At 42.8% G+C, this 15,082-nt stretch overlaps 1 protein-coding gene and 1 non-coding gene across 2 annotated transcripts in view; one reads left to right on the top strand and one right to left on the bottom strand.

Moving 5' to 3' along the window:
* The window catches only part of ZBTB11 (zinc finger and BTB domain containing 11), a 32,280-nt gene extending 18,656 nt beyond the window's left edge, over positions 1-13,624 (top strand). The window contains exons 6-11 of the mRNA XM_049785644.1: positions 693-938; positions 4,196-4,340; positions 5,927-6,044; positions 9,679-9,837; positions 10,348-10,523; positions 12,819-13,624. Coding sequence (XP_049641601.1) covers positions 693-938; positions 4,196-4,340; positions 5,927-6,044; positions 9,679-9,837; positions 10,348-10,523; positions 12,819-13,336 — 1,362 coding nt within the window. The 3' untranslated portion in view covers positions 13,337-13,624. The remainder of the gene's footprint in view (positions 1-692; positions 939-4,195; positions 4,341-5,926; positions 6,045-9,678; positions 9,838-10,347; positions 10,524-12,818) is intronic.
* LOC126026804 (U6 spliceosomal RNA) lies at positions 3,435-3,542 on the bottom strand. The gene has a single exon (XR_007502021.1). It is a non-coding gene; the product is annotated as a U6 spliceosomal RNA (small nuclear RNA).
* Positions 13,625-15,082: the final 1,458 nt, after the last annotated feature.

Raw genomic sequence — 15,082 nt, 5'->3', positions numbered from 1 at the left:
CTGAACACCACCCCCTCCAGCAGACGCCAGAAGTTAACTGGATACTCTGTGCGTTATGGAATCAAATAACCTGTATAACCCAAGTATCAGCCTAGTTCGGGTTTTCGACACCAATTTTGTGCCGGAAAAACTCGGCTTATACTCGAGTATATATGGTAATTTCTGGGCTCAGAGCCAGGTAATATATTTTTAGTCCTTAGTATACAGTTGAGGATGGAATTTGTTGATGAATTTTAAGTGAATTACAAAGAGAAATAAGCAGAGCAGAATAGAGTAGGAATGAGAACCGTAGTGTGTGTGTTCTAAGGCTTGGATATACAAATATTTTCACTTAATACTATAAATTGAATTTATGTTCATAAAAATTATTATGTGGGCCCGGAGAGATAGCACAGTGGCGTTTGCCTTGCAAGCAGCCGATCCAGGACCTAAGGTGGTTGGTTCGAATCCCGGTGTCCCATATGGTCCCCCGTGCCTGCCAGGAGCTATTTCTGAGCAGACAGCCAGGAGTAACCCCTGAGCACCGTCGGGTGTGGCCCAAAAACAAACAAAAAAATTAAAAATTTATAGATTTTTATAGTAGTAAGGAATGGAAAGCTGAAATACGAGTTTTAAGTTCAGCTGAACGTTTGTAATACTGTATTGGTAATGCAAATAAAATTTAAACAGAGTTTTAATACTTTTTCTTGTAGTTGTGCAAAAAGCAGTTTCAGTACAGTGCCTCCTTGCGAGCTCACCTTATTCGACACACCAAGAAAGATGCTCCGTCTTCGTCCTCTGCTAATCCCAACTCTAACGAGGCATCAGGAACATCATCTGAGAAGGGCAGGACGAAACGAGAATTTATATGTTCCATATGTGGAAGGACATTGCCTAAATTATACTCCCTTCGAATACATATGTTAAAGCACACGGGTGTAAAGCCACACGCATGCCAGGTAAAGCCTTTTGTTTATAGTTTAAGAATATTGGAATTTAGTAAGGAGATTGGTTCTAGGTGTCAACCTCTTTTTTGTAAAATATTGCAGGGAATTTTGTGCCTATGTCAAGAGTAGCGTATTTTCCAGCGTATTAAGACTACTTTTTAATCCATGAAGAACTTCTTAAAAGTCGGGGGTCATCTTATATGTCGGTATACGGCATGCTGAAACTTACTCCAGCTTCAGGGACCAGTGATCTGCCCCCCTCTTACCTCAGCATCTATCCATCTGCCAGGCGTCATCACTCAGTTCTTTGCTTGTCCTAATTCATCTTTCTTTTTTTTTTTTTTTTTTTTTTTTTTTTGGGCCACATCTGGCAGTGCTTAGGGGTTACTCCTGGCTGTCTGCTCAGAAACAGCTCCTGGCAGGCATGGGGGACCATATGGGACACCGGGATTCGAACCAACCACCTTTGGTCCTGGATTGGCTGCTTGCAAGGCAAACGCCGCTGTGCTATCTCTCCGGGCCCCTAATTCATCTTTCAGTGCACACAGAGGAGCTGAGTTATCGAGCACCGCATCTCATCCAGCCATCAAATATACAGCTTTCCGATTCTCAGTCCTCTGTTCAGCTTTTATGGGTCACAGAGAAGGTGCTCTGTCTCCCTCCAGCTGTCCTATTCATTGCACCCCAGCCAGCTGCTCTTGGAGGAGCCCCTTCTCCCTGGTCTCAATATAGATCACAATTAAAAAATTACAGTCACTCACTACAAACGACAAATCTAAAATGATTATTGGCACCCCAAAGTCTAGCTTTATGAAACATATACTGTTAACCTTTGAGGGTTCTACTCTTTTTCTGTCAGTTTTTTTTTTTTGTTTTGTTTTTGTTTTTGTTTTTTTTTTGTGGTTTTTGGGCCACACCTGGCAGTGCTCAGGGGTTATTCCTGGCTCCAGGCTCAGAAATTGCTCCTGGCAGGCACGGGGGACCATATGGGGTGCCGGGATTCGAACCGATGACCTCCTGCATGAAAGGCAAACTCCTTACCTCCATGCTATCTCTCCAGCCCCTTTCTGTCACATTTTTTAATTTCCATTTGGTGTGCATTAAAAGAGAAGTAGTCTTATATGGTGAATATAGCCCAAACCGTATATTTTAACAGGAAACGTAGGGGGGGAGGTCATCTTATATGCTGGAAAATACTGTAATTCACAAGTTTTGTCATTTTCTGTCTGAAATTGTAATTTGTAGTGAGCGTGAAGAGTGTTTGTAAAACATAATGCGGTTCACAATTTGTACTAGAGAGAATGAGTAGCTTCTTAATCCTCCCAGTTATTGTTTTAGCCTTCGTAGGATCAACCTGAACTGCAAAGGATCCGACTTAAACGTTTTTTTCACAGATATTCTGCCCAAGCTATATGTCTTTTAAAGAACTAATTATTCATGTTTACCTAAAAGCATCCTCTAATTAATGAGCTTTGGATTGATTAACTTCTTTTTGTTTGTTTTGTTTTGTTTTGGGGCCATACCCGCTCCTGTCTTGGGGAATCAAATGGTAAGCCCAGGGATGAACCAATGTTCATCCTAGGGTTAGCATGTGCAAGGTGGACGCCCTACCACTTGTGCCACCTCTCCAGCCCTAGGCTATTTAAAAGACCTAAATAAAGTAAATGTACTAAGGGAGGATAAAATAGAGAGTGAGACGGGAGACAAGAAAGGCCAAAGTGTACTCAGAGCTCGCTCTCCACATGTTTTTCACAAATTTTAAAATTATAACTTGAGCATCTCGTCTTGTAACCACTCAAAATATGTTGTCCATGTACAAAAATGGGGGAAAAATATGTAGGAAGACATGTTCGTGGTAATATGATATTACTATGCTGGTTTATGGAACTGCCTGTTCATACCAATTAATTCCTGCCTCTTCATACCACTCTCACATGTCAGCAGAATTGGGAGGCATTGTTTCTCCAATGATCACATGATTATTAGAAGAATATCAGATATTAAGTTCTGAACCAGAAGATTGTCAGCTAACTGATGATATTTATTTCCATATTTTTGTCACTACAGATTTTTTTTTTCGGGCCACACCCATTTGATGCTCAGGGGTTACTCCTGGCTAAGCACTCAGAAATTGCCCCTGGCTTGGGGGGACCATATGGGACACCGGGGATAGAACCGCGGTCCTTCCTTGGCTAGCGCTTGCAAGGCAGACACCTTACCTCTAGCACCACCTCGCCGGCCCCACTATAAATTTTAATACCTGAAATGGCATACTAAATTGTCATTATTCTTGTTTATTTTCTTTTGGTTTTGGTTTTGGTTTTTGGGTCACACCCAGCAGTGCTCAGGGGTTACTCCTGGCTGTCTGCTCAGAAATAGCTCCTGGCAGGCATGGGGGACCACATGGGACACCGGGATTCGAACCAACCACCTTAGGTCCTGGATCGGCTGCTTGCAAGGCAAACACCGCTGTGCTATCTCTCCGGGCCCCTTGTTGTTTTGGTTTTTTTTAATATGCAACGCTTTGCAGATTTGCGTGTCATCCTTGCAACAGGGGTCATGCTAATCTTCTCTGTATCATTCCAATTTTAGTATATGTGCTGCCAAAACAAGCACTTCTCTGTCATCATTTTTGAAAAACATCCTCTAGCTCCTTCCTCTGTTTTAAATATTTGTGCTGTACAGGGATTGGAGAGATAGTACAGTGGGCAGCCAACCTGGGTGCAATCCTCGGCCCCCTGAGCTCTGCTAGGATTGATCCTTGAACACAGAACCAGAAGTAAACACTGAGCACCACTCAGAAGTAGGGCTGGAGAGATAGCACAGCTGTAGGGCATTTGAGTTGAATGTGGTCAACCCAGGAGGGACCCCATTTGGTTTCCCAGCATCCCATATGGTCCCCCAGCCTGCCTGGAGTGATTTCTGAGTGCAGAGCCAGGAGTAACCCCTGAGCGCCTCTAGATATGGCCCCAAAATCGATTAATCAATCAATAAATAAAGTTTTTTTTGAAAAATCAAAGGTAGGGGCCAGAGCAGTTGCGCAACTGGTAGGGTGTCTGCCTTGCACACGCTAACCTAGGATGGTCTGTGGTTTGATCCCCTGGCATCCCATACGGTCCCCCAAGCCAGGAGTGATTTCTGAGCACATAGCCAGTAGTAACCCCTGAGCGTCACCAGGTGTGGGCCAAAAACAAAAACAAAAAAAAACAAACAATAATAACAATAATAATCAAAGGTAAATAAATGAATAAATACTTATGTTTTCTTAGGTCTGTGGAAAGACATTCATCTACAAACATGGTCTAAAATTACACCAGAGTCTTCATCAATCTCAAAAGCAGTTTCAGTGTGAGCTATGTGATAAGTCATTTGTTACCAAACGAAGTCTTCAAGAACATATGAGTATTCACACAGGTAACGAGAAACTCATTTTGATAGTTGTGTGTTGTTTACTAATTTACTACTACATGAATAAGGTTACATTGGAGTCACGGAGATCAGGAACATGAGTTTGAAAAAGAATTCACCAAGGACGCTACAGGCCAACAGTCCTCAAACTTTAAACAGGAGGCCAGTTCTCTATCTCTTACGCCACTGAAGTGCCGGACTATGATTTAAAAAACAAAAAAAAACAAAAAAATCTATGAGCAAATTCTTATCCACACTGCATATATCATATTTTGAAGTAAAAAAGAAAAACACGGGAACAAATACAATGTTTAAAATAAAGAACAAGTCAAGTTAAATCAATAAACTTCCAGTATTTCAGTGGGAACTATGGGCCTGCTTTTGGCGGGTCAGAGTTGAGGACCCCGTCCAAGACTGAGAGGAGGAGGAGAGAGAGAAGGAGGAGAGTTGGAAAGTAAGGCGCACAACCCACACATGCACACTGTGGGCCTGGGGCACATTGGCTGCTCAGGAAAGGCAGCAGAGTCTAAAACACCTGGTGGGCAGGATAAATGTTCTTAGCGGGCCTGCATGTAGCGACCCTGCATATGCAAAAAGAGTTTATTAGGAAAAAACAAAGTAGGGGGGCCAGGCGGTGGCGCTAGAGGTAAGGTGCCTGCCTTGCCTGCGCTAGCCTAGGACGGACCACGGTTCGATCTCCCGGCATCCCATATGGTCCCCCAAGCCAGGAGCGACTTTTGAGTGCATAGCCAGGAGTAACCCCTGAGCGTCAAATGGGTGTGGCCCAAAAACCAAAAAAAAAAAAAAAGTAGGCAGAAATAAGGTGAGAGAGAGGGGACAAGACAAAGAGTTTGTCAGAGATAAACAAGAGATAGAACAGACTTCTTTTTATTTGGGGGCCATATCCCGTGATGCACGTGAGTTACTCCTGCTCTGTACACCTAGTGGGTCTCAAGAAACCACATAGGATGCCTAGGATCAAACCCAGATCAGCTGTACTCAAGACCAACACCCTATCTGCTATACTGTTGCTCCAGCCCAGTGTTCTTTGAATAGTAACCTTACAAGTATTCTAGTTAAAAGGACATTGTAAATTGAATTTATGTTATTTTTTTTTCTTTGTTTCTGAAGGGAGGGAAATTTGAGCCGCATCCTGTAGTGGTTTGAATTGGATCAGGTCATCTGCATCTAAGGCTAATGCCTTAATCCATGTACTATTTCTTTATCCCCAGAAAATAAGGATTTTTTTTGTTTGTTTTTGTTTTTGGCCCACACCCGGTGACGCTCAGGGGTTACTCCTGACTATGCGCTCCAAAATCGCTCCTGGCTTGGGGGGACTATATGGGATGCCGGGGAATTGAACCGCTGTCTGTCCTAGGTTAACACATAAAAGGCAGACATCCTACCGTTTGCACCACCACTTCGGCCCCGGAAATTAGGATCTTTAACATGATTTGTTGCTAGAAGTTAGCTGGCAAATGTTACAGCTTCCATGTCCCCTTTGGAAAATAACTTCTGAAATATGATATGAAAGCATTCTGTTGGAAAAACACATGATTGCTGGATTTATGACTTGTTCTTATTTTTTATAGGTGAGTCAAAGTACCTTTGTTCAGTTTGTGGAAAGTCTTTTCACAGGGGCTCTGGACTTAGCAAGCACCTTAAAAAACACCAACCAAAGCCTGAGGTTCGAGGTTATCATTGTACTCAGTAAGTATTTAGGATGTGAGCTATTCAGTTATTTATGTTCTTACTTGATTTATTTGAAAGTTACTTTAAAAAAATATTATTTGAGGGGCTGGACTGATAACACAGTGAGTAGGGCTTTTACTTTGCACAAAGCAAACACCCTTCTGCTGTGCTAGCTCTCCAGTCTCCCAGAATCTTTCAAGCCCTTTGAAACCTCTTATTTTGTGATTGCTCTAAAATTTATGTAACATTGGGGCCAAAAAAAATGCCAGATTTTGCCTCATACCCGGCCAGCCCAGGAGACAGTGTTTTGAATCCAGACATCCCATATAGTCTCCCAAATCAGCCAGGAGCGATTTTTGAGTGCAGAGCCAGGAGTGAGCACTAACAGGTGTGACCCAAAAACCAAAACAAAAAAAATATATATATATATAACATACATGGTTTTAAAATGTGAATTTCACTGATTATTGGTAAATTCAGTGTTGTGCAAGCCAGTTCTCTAACTCCTGAATACCTTTATTAGCATACCCAGGTAGATTTTAACTGCTTTGGCCTTGTCTTTCTGTTTGTAATGTCGGCGATGAGAATTTAGGAGCTAAGATTTTTTTTTGGCTTTTTTTTCTTCTTTTTCTTTTTTGGGTGGTTTTTGAGGCCATACCCAGCACTCAAGGCTATTTTCTGGCAATGCACTAAGGAATTATTCCTGGCAGTGGTCAGGGGACTTTATGGAATACTAGGCTTGAACCCAGGTTGATTATGTGCAAGGCGAATGTTCTATACACTGCTTTTATTTTAGTCTCTTGGGTTTTCTAAGCATGGCTAAATACTGAACAAATGTGTTGGATCCTAGATTCCAGGAATATGTGAGAGTATTTCAAAGCCTATAATCCTTAAATCATTCATTCCCCTAACTTTTCCTCTCAAGACTTGTTCTTGGGGCTGGAGAGATAGTATGGAGGTAAGGTGTTTGTCTTTCATGCAGAAGGACAGTGGTTCAAATCCCAGCATCCCAGATGGTCCCCCGAGCCTGCCGGGAGCGATTTCTGACTATTGAGCCAAGAGTAACCCCTGAGCGCTGTCGGATGTGACCCAAAAACAAAAAACAAGTCTTTGGTTCTTAGTATTGTTTATATCAGACTATTCTTTCTTACTCTAGATAGATAAGGCTAATACATTTGCCTTAACAAGTTTTACCAAAAACTCCTACCCTTCTCATATCATCAACCTTGTAGAGTTAAGTAGAATAAAGGCAAGCCTTTTGAGGGTTCTTTTTTTTTTTTTTTATTTACTTATTTTTGGTTTTTGGGTCACACCAAGCAGAGCTCAGGGGTTACTCCTGGCTCTACGCTCAGAAATAGCCCCCTGCAGGCATGGGGGACCATATGGGATGCCAGGATTCGAACCACCGTCCTTCTGCATGCATGATACCTCTGTGCTATCTCCGGCCCTTTTTGAGGGTTCTTTTTTTTGTTTGTTTGTTTGTTTTGTTTTTTTTTTGGTTTTTGGGCCACACCCAGTAACGCTCAGGGGTTACTCCTGGCTATGTGCTCAGAAGTTGCTCCTGGCTTGGGGGACCATATGGGACACCGGGGGATCGAACCGCGGTCCGTCCAAGGTTAGCGCAGGCAAGGCAGGCACCTTACCTTTAGCGCCACCGCCCGGCCCCTTTTGAGGGTTCTTAAAGGAGTCATCAGATAGGTCCAAAGAACCAATTGTAGGGCAGAAAGAAAGCACAGCAGTAGGGTGTTTGCCTTGCATGCAGCCGATTCAGGAGAGATGGCGGTTCAAATTCCCACCTCCCATATGGTCCACTGTGCCTGCCAGGAGCGATTTGTGAGCACAGAGTCAGGAGTCACCCCTGAGCACCGCCAGGGTGTGACCCAAAAACAAAAAATAAAAAGCCTATCATTGTGACCATGGGTCTCTCTTGGTACTAACACCCATAGCAGTAATGGTCTGTTATCTTCACAGTGGCTTTCTTTGAACTGAGAAAAAAAGTAATGGGATGGCCTGGGATAGATTGAAATGCCACAAAAATTTCATTGATACTCAATGTTCAGGTGTTCTTTGGGAGGGGAGGGTATTAGTATTTGGGCCACACCCAGCAGTCATCAGGGCTTACTCCTGGCTCTGTATTCTTGTGCAAGGCAAATGCTCTACTCATTGTACAATCGCTCTGCCTCTGTTCAGGTGTTTTTGGTTTGGGGGCCACACCCCTTGACGCTCGGGTTACTCCTGGCTATGTACTTAGAAATCGCTCCATCAAAAAAACAAAAACAAAAGCAAAAAAAAAATAAAATAAAATAAAAGTAACTAAGAAGCCAGGAGCAACTTCTGAGCGCATAGCCAGGAGTAACCCCTGAGCGTCACAGGGTGTGGCCCAAAAAAAAAAACCAAAAAAAAAACCAAAAAAAAAAAAAAAAAAAGAAATCGCTCCTGGCTTGGGGGGACCATATGGGATGCCGGGGGATAGAACTGCGGTCCATCCTAGGCTAACGCTTGCAAGGCAGATGCCTTACCTCTAGTGCCACCACTCTGGCCCAGTTCATTTTTTTAATTTGTTTTGGGGCCATCCCTGGCAATATTTCAGGATTATTCATGTCTCGGCAGTCAGAAATTATTCCTAGTCCGGCTTGGAAGACCATATGAGACAATGGATATTGAGCCCTGGTTAGCTACATGTGCAAGACGAGTACTCTTCCCACTGTATTATCACTTCAGCACTCCCCAATCACCATTCATTTTATTAATTTGAAAAAAAATTTAAAGCGGGGGGGGGGGGTGGAGAAAAAATTTAAAGCGGGGGCCAGAGCAATAGCACAGTGGTAGGGTGTTTGCCTTGTATGCAGCCAACCCCAGATGGACCCTGGTTCGAATCCCAGCATCCCATATGTTCTGTTTGTTTGTTTGTTTGTTTGTTTTGGGCCGCACCCATTTGATGCTCAGGGGTTACTCCTGGCTAAGCGCTCAGAAATCGCCCCTGGCTTGGGGGGACCATATGGGACGCCGGGGGATCAAAACACGGTCCTTCCTTGGCTAGCGCTTGCAAGGCTTACCTTACCTCTAGCACCACCTCTCCGGCCCCAACATCCCATATGTTCTCCCGAGCCTGCCAGGAGCGATTTCTGAGCGCAGAGCCAGAAGTAACCCCTGAGCAATGCCCGGTGTGACAAAATTTTAAAGGGCTATAGTACAATACACCAAGCACTTGCTTTGCATGTGTAGGGCCCTGGGTTTGATAACCAGCACTGCCAGAGGTGTTCCCTGAACTAGGGAGTAACTCCCAAGCTTTACTAGATTGGGGCCCTAAAAGAAAACAGTTACTTAAAAAAAAAAAAAGGAAAGAAAGCCCGGGGGCCCATCTGAAGAGACCTTTGGGTTAGGTGGTTATGGTGGTTGCCTTAACCGTAATGATGCATGAGCCTCAGCTCATTTTGTAGTGGCCAGAGCCCCAGCACGGAGCCAGTTAGGCCATGGCACCACTGGGTCTTGCCAGTGCCCTGTTCGCTCAACAAATTGTTCTTGTCTTAAACTAGAAGAATCATCTTGTGGAGTTTTAGAAATTTAAGAACGTGCCAAGTTCTTGAAAATTTCTTTTAAAAGAATAAAGTTATCCAGGTGCATGATTATTATTATTATTCTTATATTGCAGGTGTGAAAAAAGTTTCTTTGAAGCTAGAGATCTTCGCCAGCACATGAATAAGCATCTTGGTGTGAAGCCATTCCAATGTCAGTTTTGTGATAAGTGCTATAGCTGGAAGAAAGATTGGTATTCCCACGTAAAGTCTCATTCTGTCACTGAACCTTACAGGTAAATTTAAGCTTAATTGTATGTCTTGTTTTTGTGTTTGTTTGTTTGTTTGTTTGTTTGTTTGGGGGCCACACCCAGCTGTGTTCAGAAATGACTCCTGGCAGGCTCAGGGGGGACCACATGGGATGCCAGGTATCGAACTTGGGTCGGCCACTTGGAAGGCAAACCCCCTACCTGCTGTGCTTTCTATTGCTTTGGTGATATGTATTGCCTGTATTGGGATTACTTTTAAAATTTTTCCTTCATAGGGCCGGGCGGTGGCGCTAAAGGTAAGGTGCCTGCCTTGCCTGCGCTAGCCTTGGACGGACCACGGTTCGATCCCCGGTGTCCCATATGGTCCCCCAAGCCAGGAGCAACTTCTGAGCACATAGCCAGGAGTAACCCCTGAGCATCACCGGGTGTGGCCCAAAAACCAAAAAAAAAAAAAAATTTTTTTCCTTCAGTTTCTCAAAGGGGTTTGTTATGGATGCTAGTACTTTAGAGAAAAAGAAGCTTTTCATCTATTTTTAGGTGTAATATATGTGGCAAAGAATTTTATGAAAAAGCATTGTTCAGAAGGCATGTAAAGAAAGCTACCCACGGGAAAAAGGGAAGAGCGAAGCAGAACCTGGAACGGATCTGTGAACAGTGTGGAAGAAAGTTCACACAGCTGAGAGAGTACAGAAGACATATGAACAACCATGGAGGTATCAGACTCAGAATATCAGAGCAGTGTGCATGTATGTGCACACATGGGAATGCATGCATATCATTGCGACTAGAGCACATGCTTTGTATATGGAAGTCCCAGGTTTGATTCTTGGCAGTGCACAGTTCTTTGAGCACTGCTAGGGAAAAGGCTGGCACACCATTCCAGAAGTATCCCCTGGCCACCCCATGTGTAAGCCCCAACCGCAATGCATTGTAATATCATATATACACTTAGTAAAATTCAGGTGTTTGGGTTTTTTTTTCTCTTGGGTGGGGGGGCTTGGTTTGGACCACAACCAGTGGCGCTCAGGTTACTTTTGGCTCTGTGCTCAGAAATCGGATCTGGCAGGCTCAGGGGACCACATGGGATGCCAGGAATTGAACCCAGGTCCATCCCAGGTCGATAGCATGCAAGGCAAATGCCCTATCACTGTGTTATCACTCCAGCCTCTAAAATTCAGGGTTTTTTTTTTTGTTTTTTGTTGTTGTTGTTGGTTTTTGGGCCATACCTGGTGACGCCCAGGAGCTACTCCTGGCTATGTGCTCAGAAATTGCTCCTGGCTTGGGAGACCATATGGGATGGCAGGAATCGAATCTAGGTCCGTCTTGGGTCGGCTCCATGCAAAGCAAATGCAATACTGCTGCACTATCGCTCTGGCCCTAATATTCTTTTTTTTTTTTTTCTTTTGGTTTTTGGGCCATACCCAGCGGTGCTCAGGGGTTACTCCTGGCTGTCTGCTCAGAAATAGCTCCTGGCAGGCACGGGGGGACCATATGGGACACCGGGATTCGAACCAACCACCTTAGGTCCTAGATCAGCTGCTTGCAAGGCAAATGCTGCTGTGCTATCTCTCCGGGCTCCTAATATTCAATTTTTAATTGATCTTTTTTTGCTTTGGGTCTACACCTACAGATGCTTTGGGCTTCTGGCTCTGTGCTTAGGAGTTACTCTGGCAGGGGTCAAGGGACAGACCATATGGATGTGTTAAGGTTCAAACCCAGATTAGATGTGTGCAAGGCAAACACCTTAACCACTGTACTACCTCTCCTGCCCAAGTACTTGTCTTCTTTTTTTTTTGGCGGGGGGGGGGGGGACGGCACACCCAGTGGTGCTCAGGGATTACTTCTGGCTCTGCACTCAAGAAATCATTCCTGGCAGATTCTGGGGACTCAGTTGGGCTACTGGGAATTGAACCTGTGTCAGCTGCATGCAAGCAAACAACCTGGGGGGAGGGGAGGGCTGGAGTGATAGCAATTCGGTAAGGAGTTTGCCTTGTACTCAGCCAACCCTGGACAGACTCTGCTTCAATTCCTAGCATCCCACATGGTCTGCCAAGCCTGCCCAGAGCAACTTCTGAGGGTAGAGCCAGGAGTAACCCCAAATCCCTGTTGTGCTATTGCTCTGCCCCCCCCCCCAAGTAATTCTTTTACCTAGAGAAGGACTTCTTAAGCTTTTTCTATTCTTGAACCTGTTTTGTCTCGTGTGCTAGTGGGTGTGCAAGTGTAAAAGTTTTAGAACTGAGCTTGATTTGCTATTTGTTTTGGCCACATCCAGTAGTACTCGGGTTTCTTCTGGCTCTGCTCAGGAATAACTCCTGATAGAATGTGGGACCATATGGGATGCCATGGATTGAACCCATCAGTCACATCCTACCTGCTATACTGTTGCACCAGCCCCTTAATTGCCTTTTTCTTGAGCATAGTATCCTATAACGACTTTCTTTTTCCTTTTGGTACATAGAATCAAAATCAAATCCAGACTCCACACGTGGTGAGGCACGTACTTTACAACTTAAAACTATCCCAAATCTGTTTCAACATGTTTGTGCTCAACTGGGCTACTTTGAGCATCCATCCACTTATTTTAGCATCCAGGGTTTGCTATGATGGTCACCTGAAATTCTTCTTCCAGGAACTAGATTTGTCTCGGTTGTTCTAGATTTTAGCAAAGGACTTATTTCCTGAAACCATTAAATGTCAACTCAGTTGTTTCTCAACTTTTAACTTTTGGTCTGATCCTGGCCCATTTCTGACTTTGTTCCTTCTTGCAGGGTGTCTCTCCCCTCTTCCTACATGTTGGCTCCCTAGTTTTATGCTGTACCCATTGATTTTTAACCTGGGCCCCCCTTGAAATATCCTGCCTGGGGTCTCTAACAGAATCATATGGTTTCCAACAAGATTGACTTTTCAGTTACTGTATTCAAAGCAGTGGTTTTCTGCAGCTTTATTACATTTTAGTTAAGTGTTTTGAACTCACCATCTCTAACTCCTTTTTTTTTTTTTTTTAACAGGCGTTAAGCCATTTGAGTGCTTAACGTGTGGAGTTGCCTGGGCCGATGCCCGTTCTCTAAAACGCCATGTCAGAACACACACGGGTGAACGGCCCTACGTCTGTCCAGTATGTAGCGAAGCCTACATAGATGCCAGAACACTTCGTAAACATATGACCAAGTTCCACAGAGATTATGTGCCTTGCAAAATTATGCTGCAAAAAGACACTCTTCAGTTTCATGACCAAGGAACTCAAGTAGAGCATGCTGTTAGCATCTTAACAGCGGACATGCAGGCACAAGAAAACAGTGGTCCTCAAGAAATCGAGACTGTAGTCGTGACAGGGGAGACCATGGAAGCTCTTGAAGCTGTTGCCGCTACTGAAGAGTGTCCACTAGTGTCGACCCTTTCTGACCAAAGTATTATGCAAGTGGTGAATTACGTGTTGGCACAACAACAAGGACAGAAGCTCTCTGAAGTTGCTGAGGCTATTCAGACTGTGGAAGTAGAGGTGGCACATATTTCAGAAGCGGAATGAAAATAGTACCAGGGACAAAAGTGCCATTCGATGCGTACTGAATTCTCAGAAAGTTTTGTTTACAATACAATGTGACTATCTGCTTAGAGCGTGTACGTCAAGGCCCCTGCTGTTTGGCGATGTTGAAATATTTCTAAATAGCTTGACTCATGGGTTCTGTAAAAATTTGTGTAAAAAAAAGTTGAAAACAAATCCATAGTTTATCATGGTATACTTTTTAATGAATTGCTTATAAATAAAGGACTATATTAAAACGAGTTTCATTTGCATTTGACATATTTTGAGTTTACAATAGACCACTCTGATCCTCCAAATATGCAGGTTTTGTGACTTAATTTCCCATGTTTATGGATTACAAGAAATTCTAATATAAACAATTTTTTAGTGTAGGATGCATAGGAATGTTACATTTTAAAAACTTCATCTATGATTCTTGAGTATTTAATTCCTTGATTCCATAAAGCCATGAATTGTTTTAAAGCACTTAATGAGTTACATGTAGTGATCAAGTTTGCACTGTATACTTACCTATATGGGGAACCTTTCAAAGAATAATTTTTTATATACTATTAATGCATGAAATGCCTACAAAAGCCTTATACTACTATTTCTTCAAGGCAAGTACATTGACCATGAGCAAAGAACATTGTTACTGAACATTGTTGATGGGAAATTTCTCCTTGATAACATAGGACAATAAATGGGGTTGGGGGCTTGGAAGCTTGTTCTTTTGCTAAAGAATAAACAAGTTAAAGCTAGGTTTGGTATATTTGCAGATTTTGTATCATGTCTATCTGGTTTTGTTGAAAAACTGCAGTTTAGAAATAGAAATAGCAACATAGACATCTAAAGGTCCTGTGGATACCATATCATTGATGAGTAATCTTAGAATTAAAACTTCATCAATACAGCCTCATTATAGATGCTAAAACGTTTATTATGTTCCATCAAATTGTTGAAACTGTACATTATTTGTGTTTGGTTTTTAAAGACCCACCTCCTTAAGTTATGGAATTTTTGATTTTCAGGATAACTACGGGGAGTGAGTTGCCTTGTTTCTCTCCTGGGAAATGACCACTTAAGCTTGAATTGTTAAACTTTTAAGTATTAGAAACTATTATAATGTGTAAAATTAAGGTATTAGGTAATCACCTGTAAATCATTCCTAAAGCACAAGAAGAGAATGTGCCTTGATGTACATATATTCAATTTAGTTTAAAAATGACTTAAAAGGTCAATACATTTGATGTGTTGCATGTATTCTCTTTGCACATGTACTCTTGCATTTGTAAATTTTCTATTGTTTCAGTAAATTTGTGGCTGACTTTCAATTTTGAGTGTGTTGACGGTCTCTAACTTTACAGTTGTCTGGCTGCTTGTCTATAGAAATATTTCAGTTACTGGTTACTGAGAATATTTCAACCTAGTTAAAAAAGGAAATTGTCTTTTATGTCCCATTCTCTCCATTAAGATTTAGTTGTATAAAACCATTACTGTGTCTAAATATGTAAATAAAACATGTTGAAGCTTGTTTAAATGCCGTTGGCATTATTTTCCATTCATAAAATAATTGAAATGCTATCTTACTACTAAAGGAGGAATTGAACACGTTACAAAATAATATTTGGGGGCTCAGTAATAGCACAGCGGTAGGGCATTTGCCTTGCACACAAAAGAACCAGGATGGACCGGGGTTCGATCCCCAGCATCCCATATGGTCCCCGAAGCACCACCAGGAATGACTAA

Source organism: Suncus etruscus, chromosome 13 (genome assembly GCF_024139225.1).
Source record: "Suncus etruscus isolate mSunEtr1 chromosome 13, mSunEtr1.pri.cur, whole genome shotgun sequence".
Lineage (NCBI taxonomy): Eukaryota > Metazoa > Chordata > Mammalia > Eulipotyphla > Soricidae > Suncus > Suncus etruscus.
The sequence above is the reverse complement of the archived record's forward strand: the minus strand, read 5'-3'. Positions and strand labels throughout refer to the sequence as shown.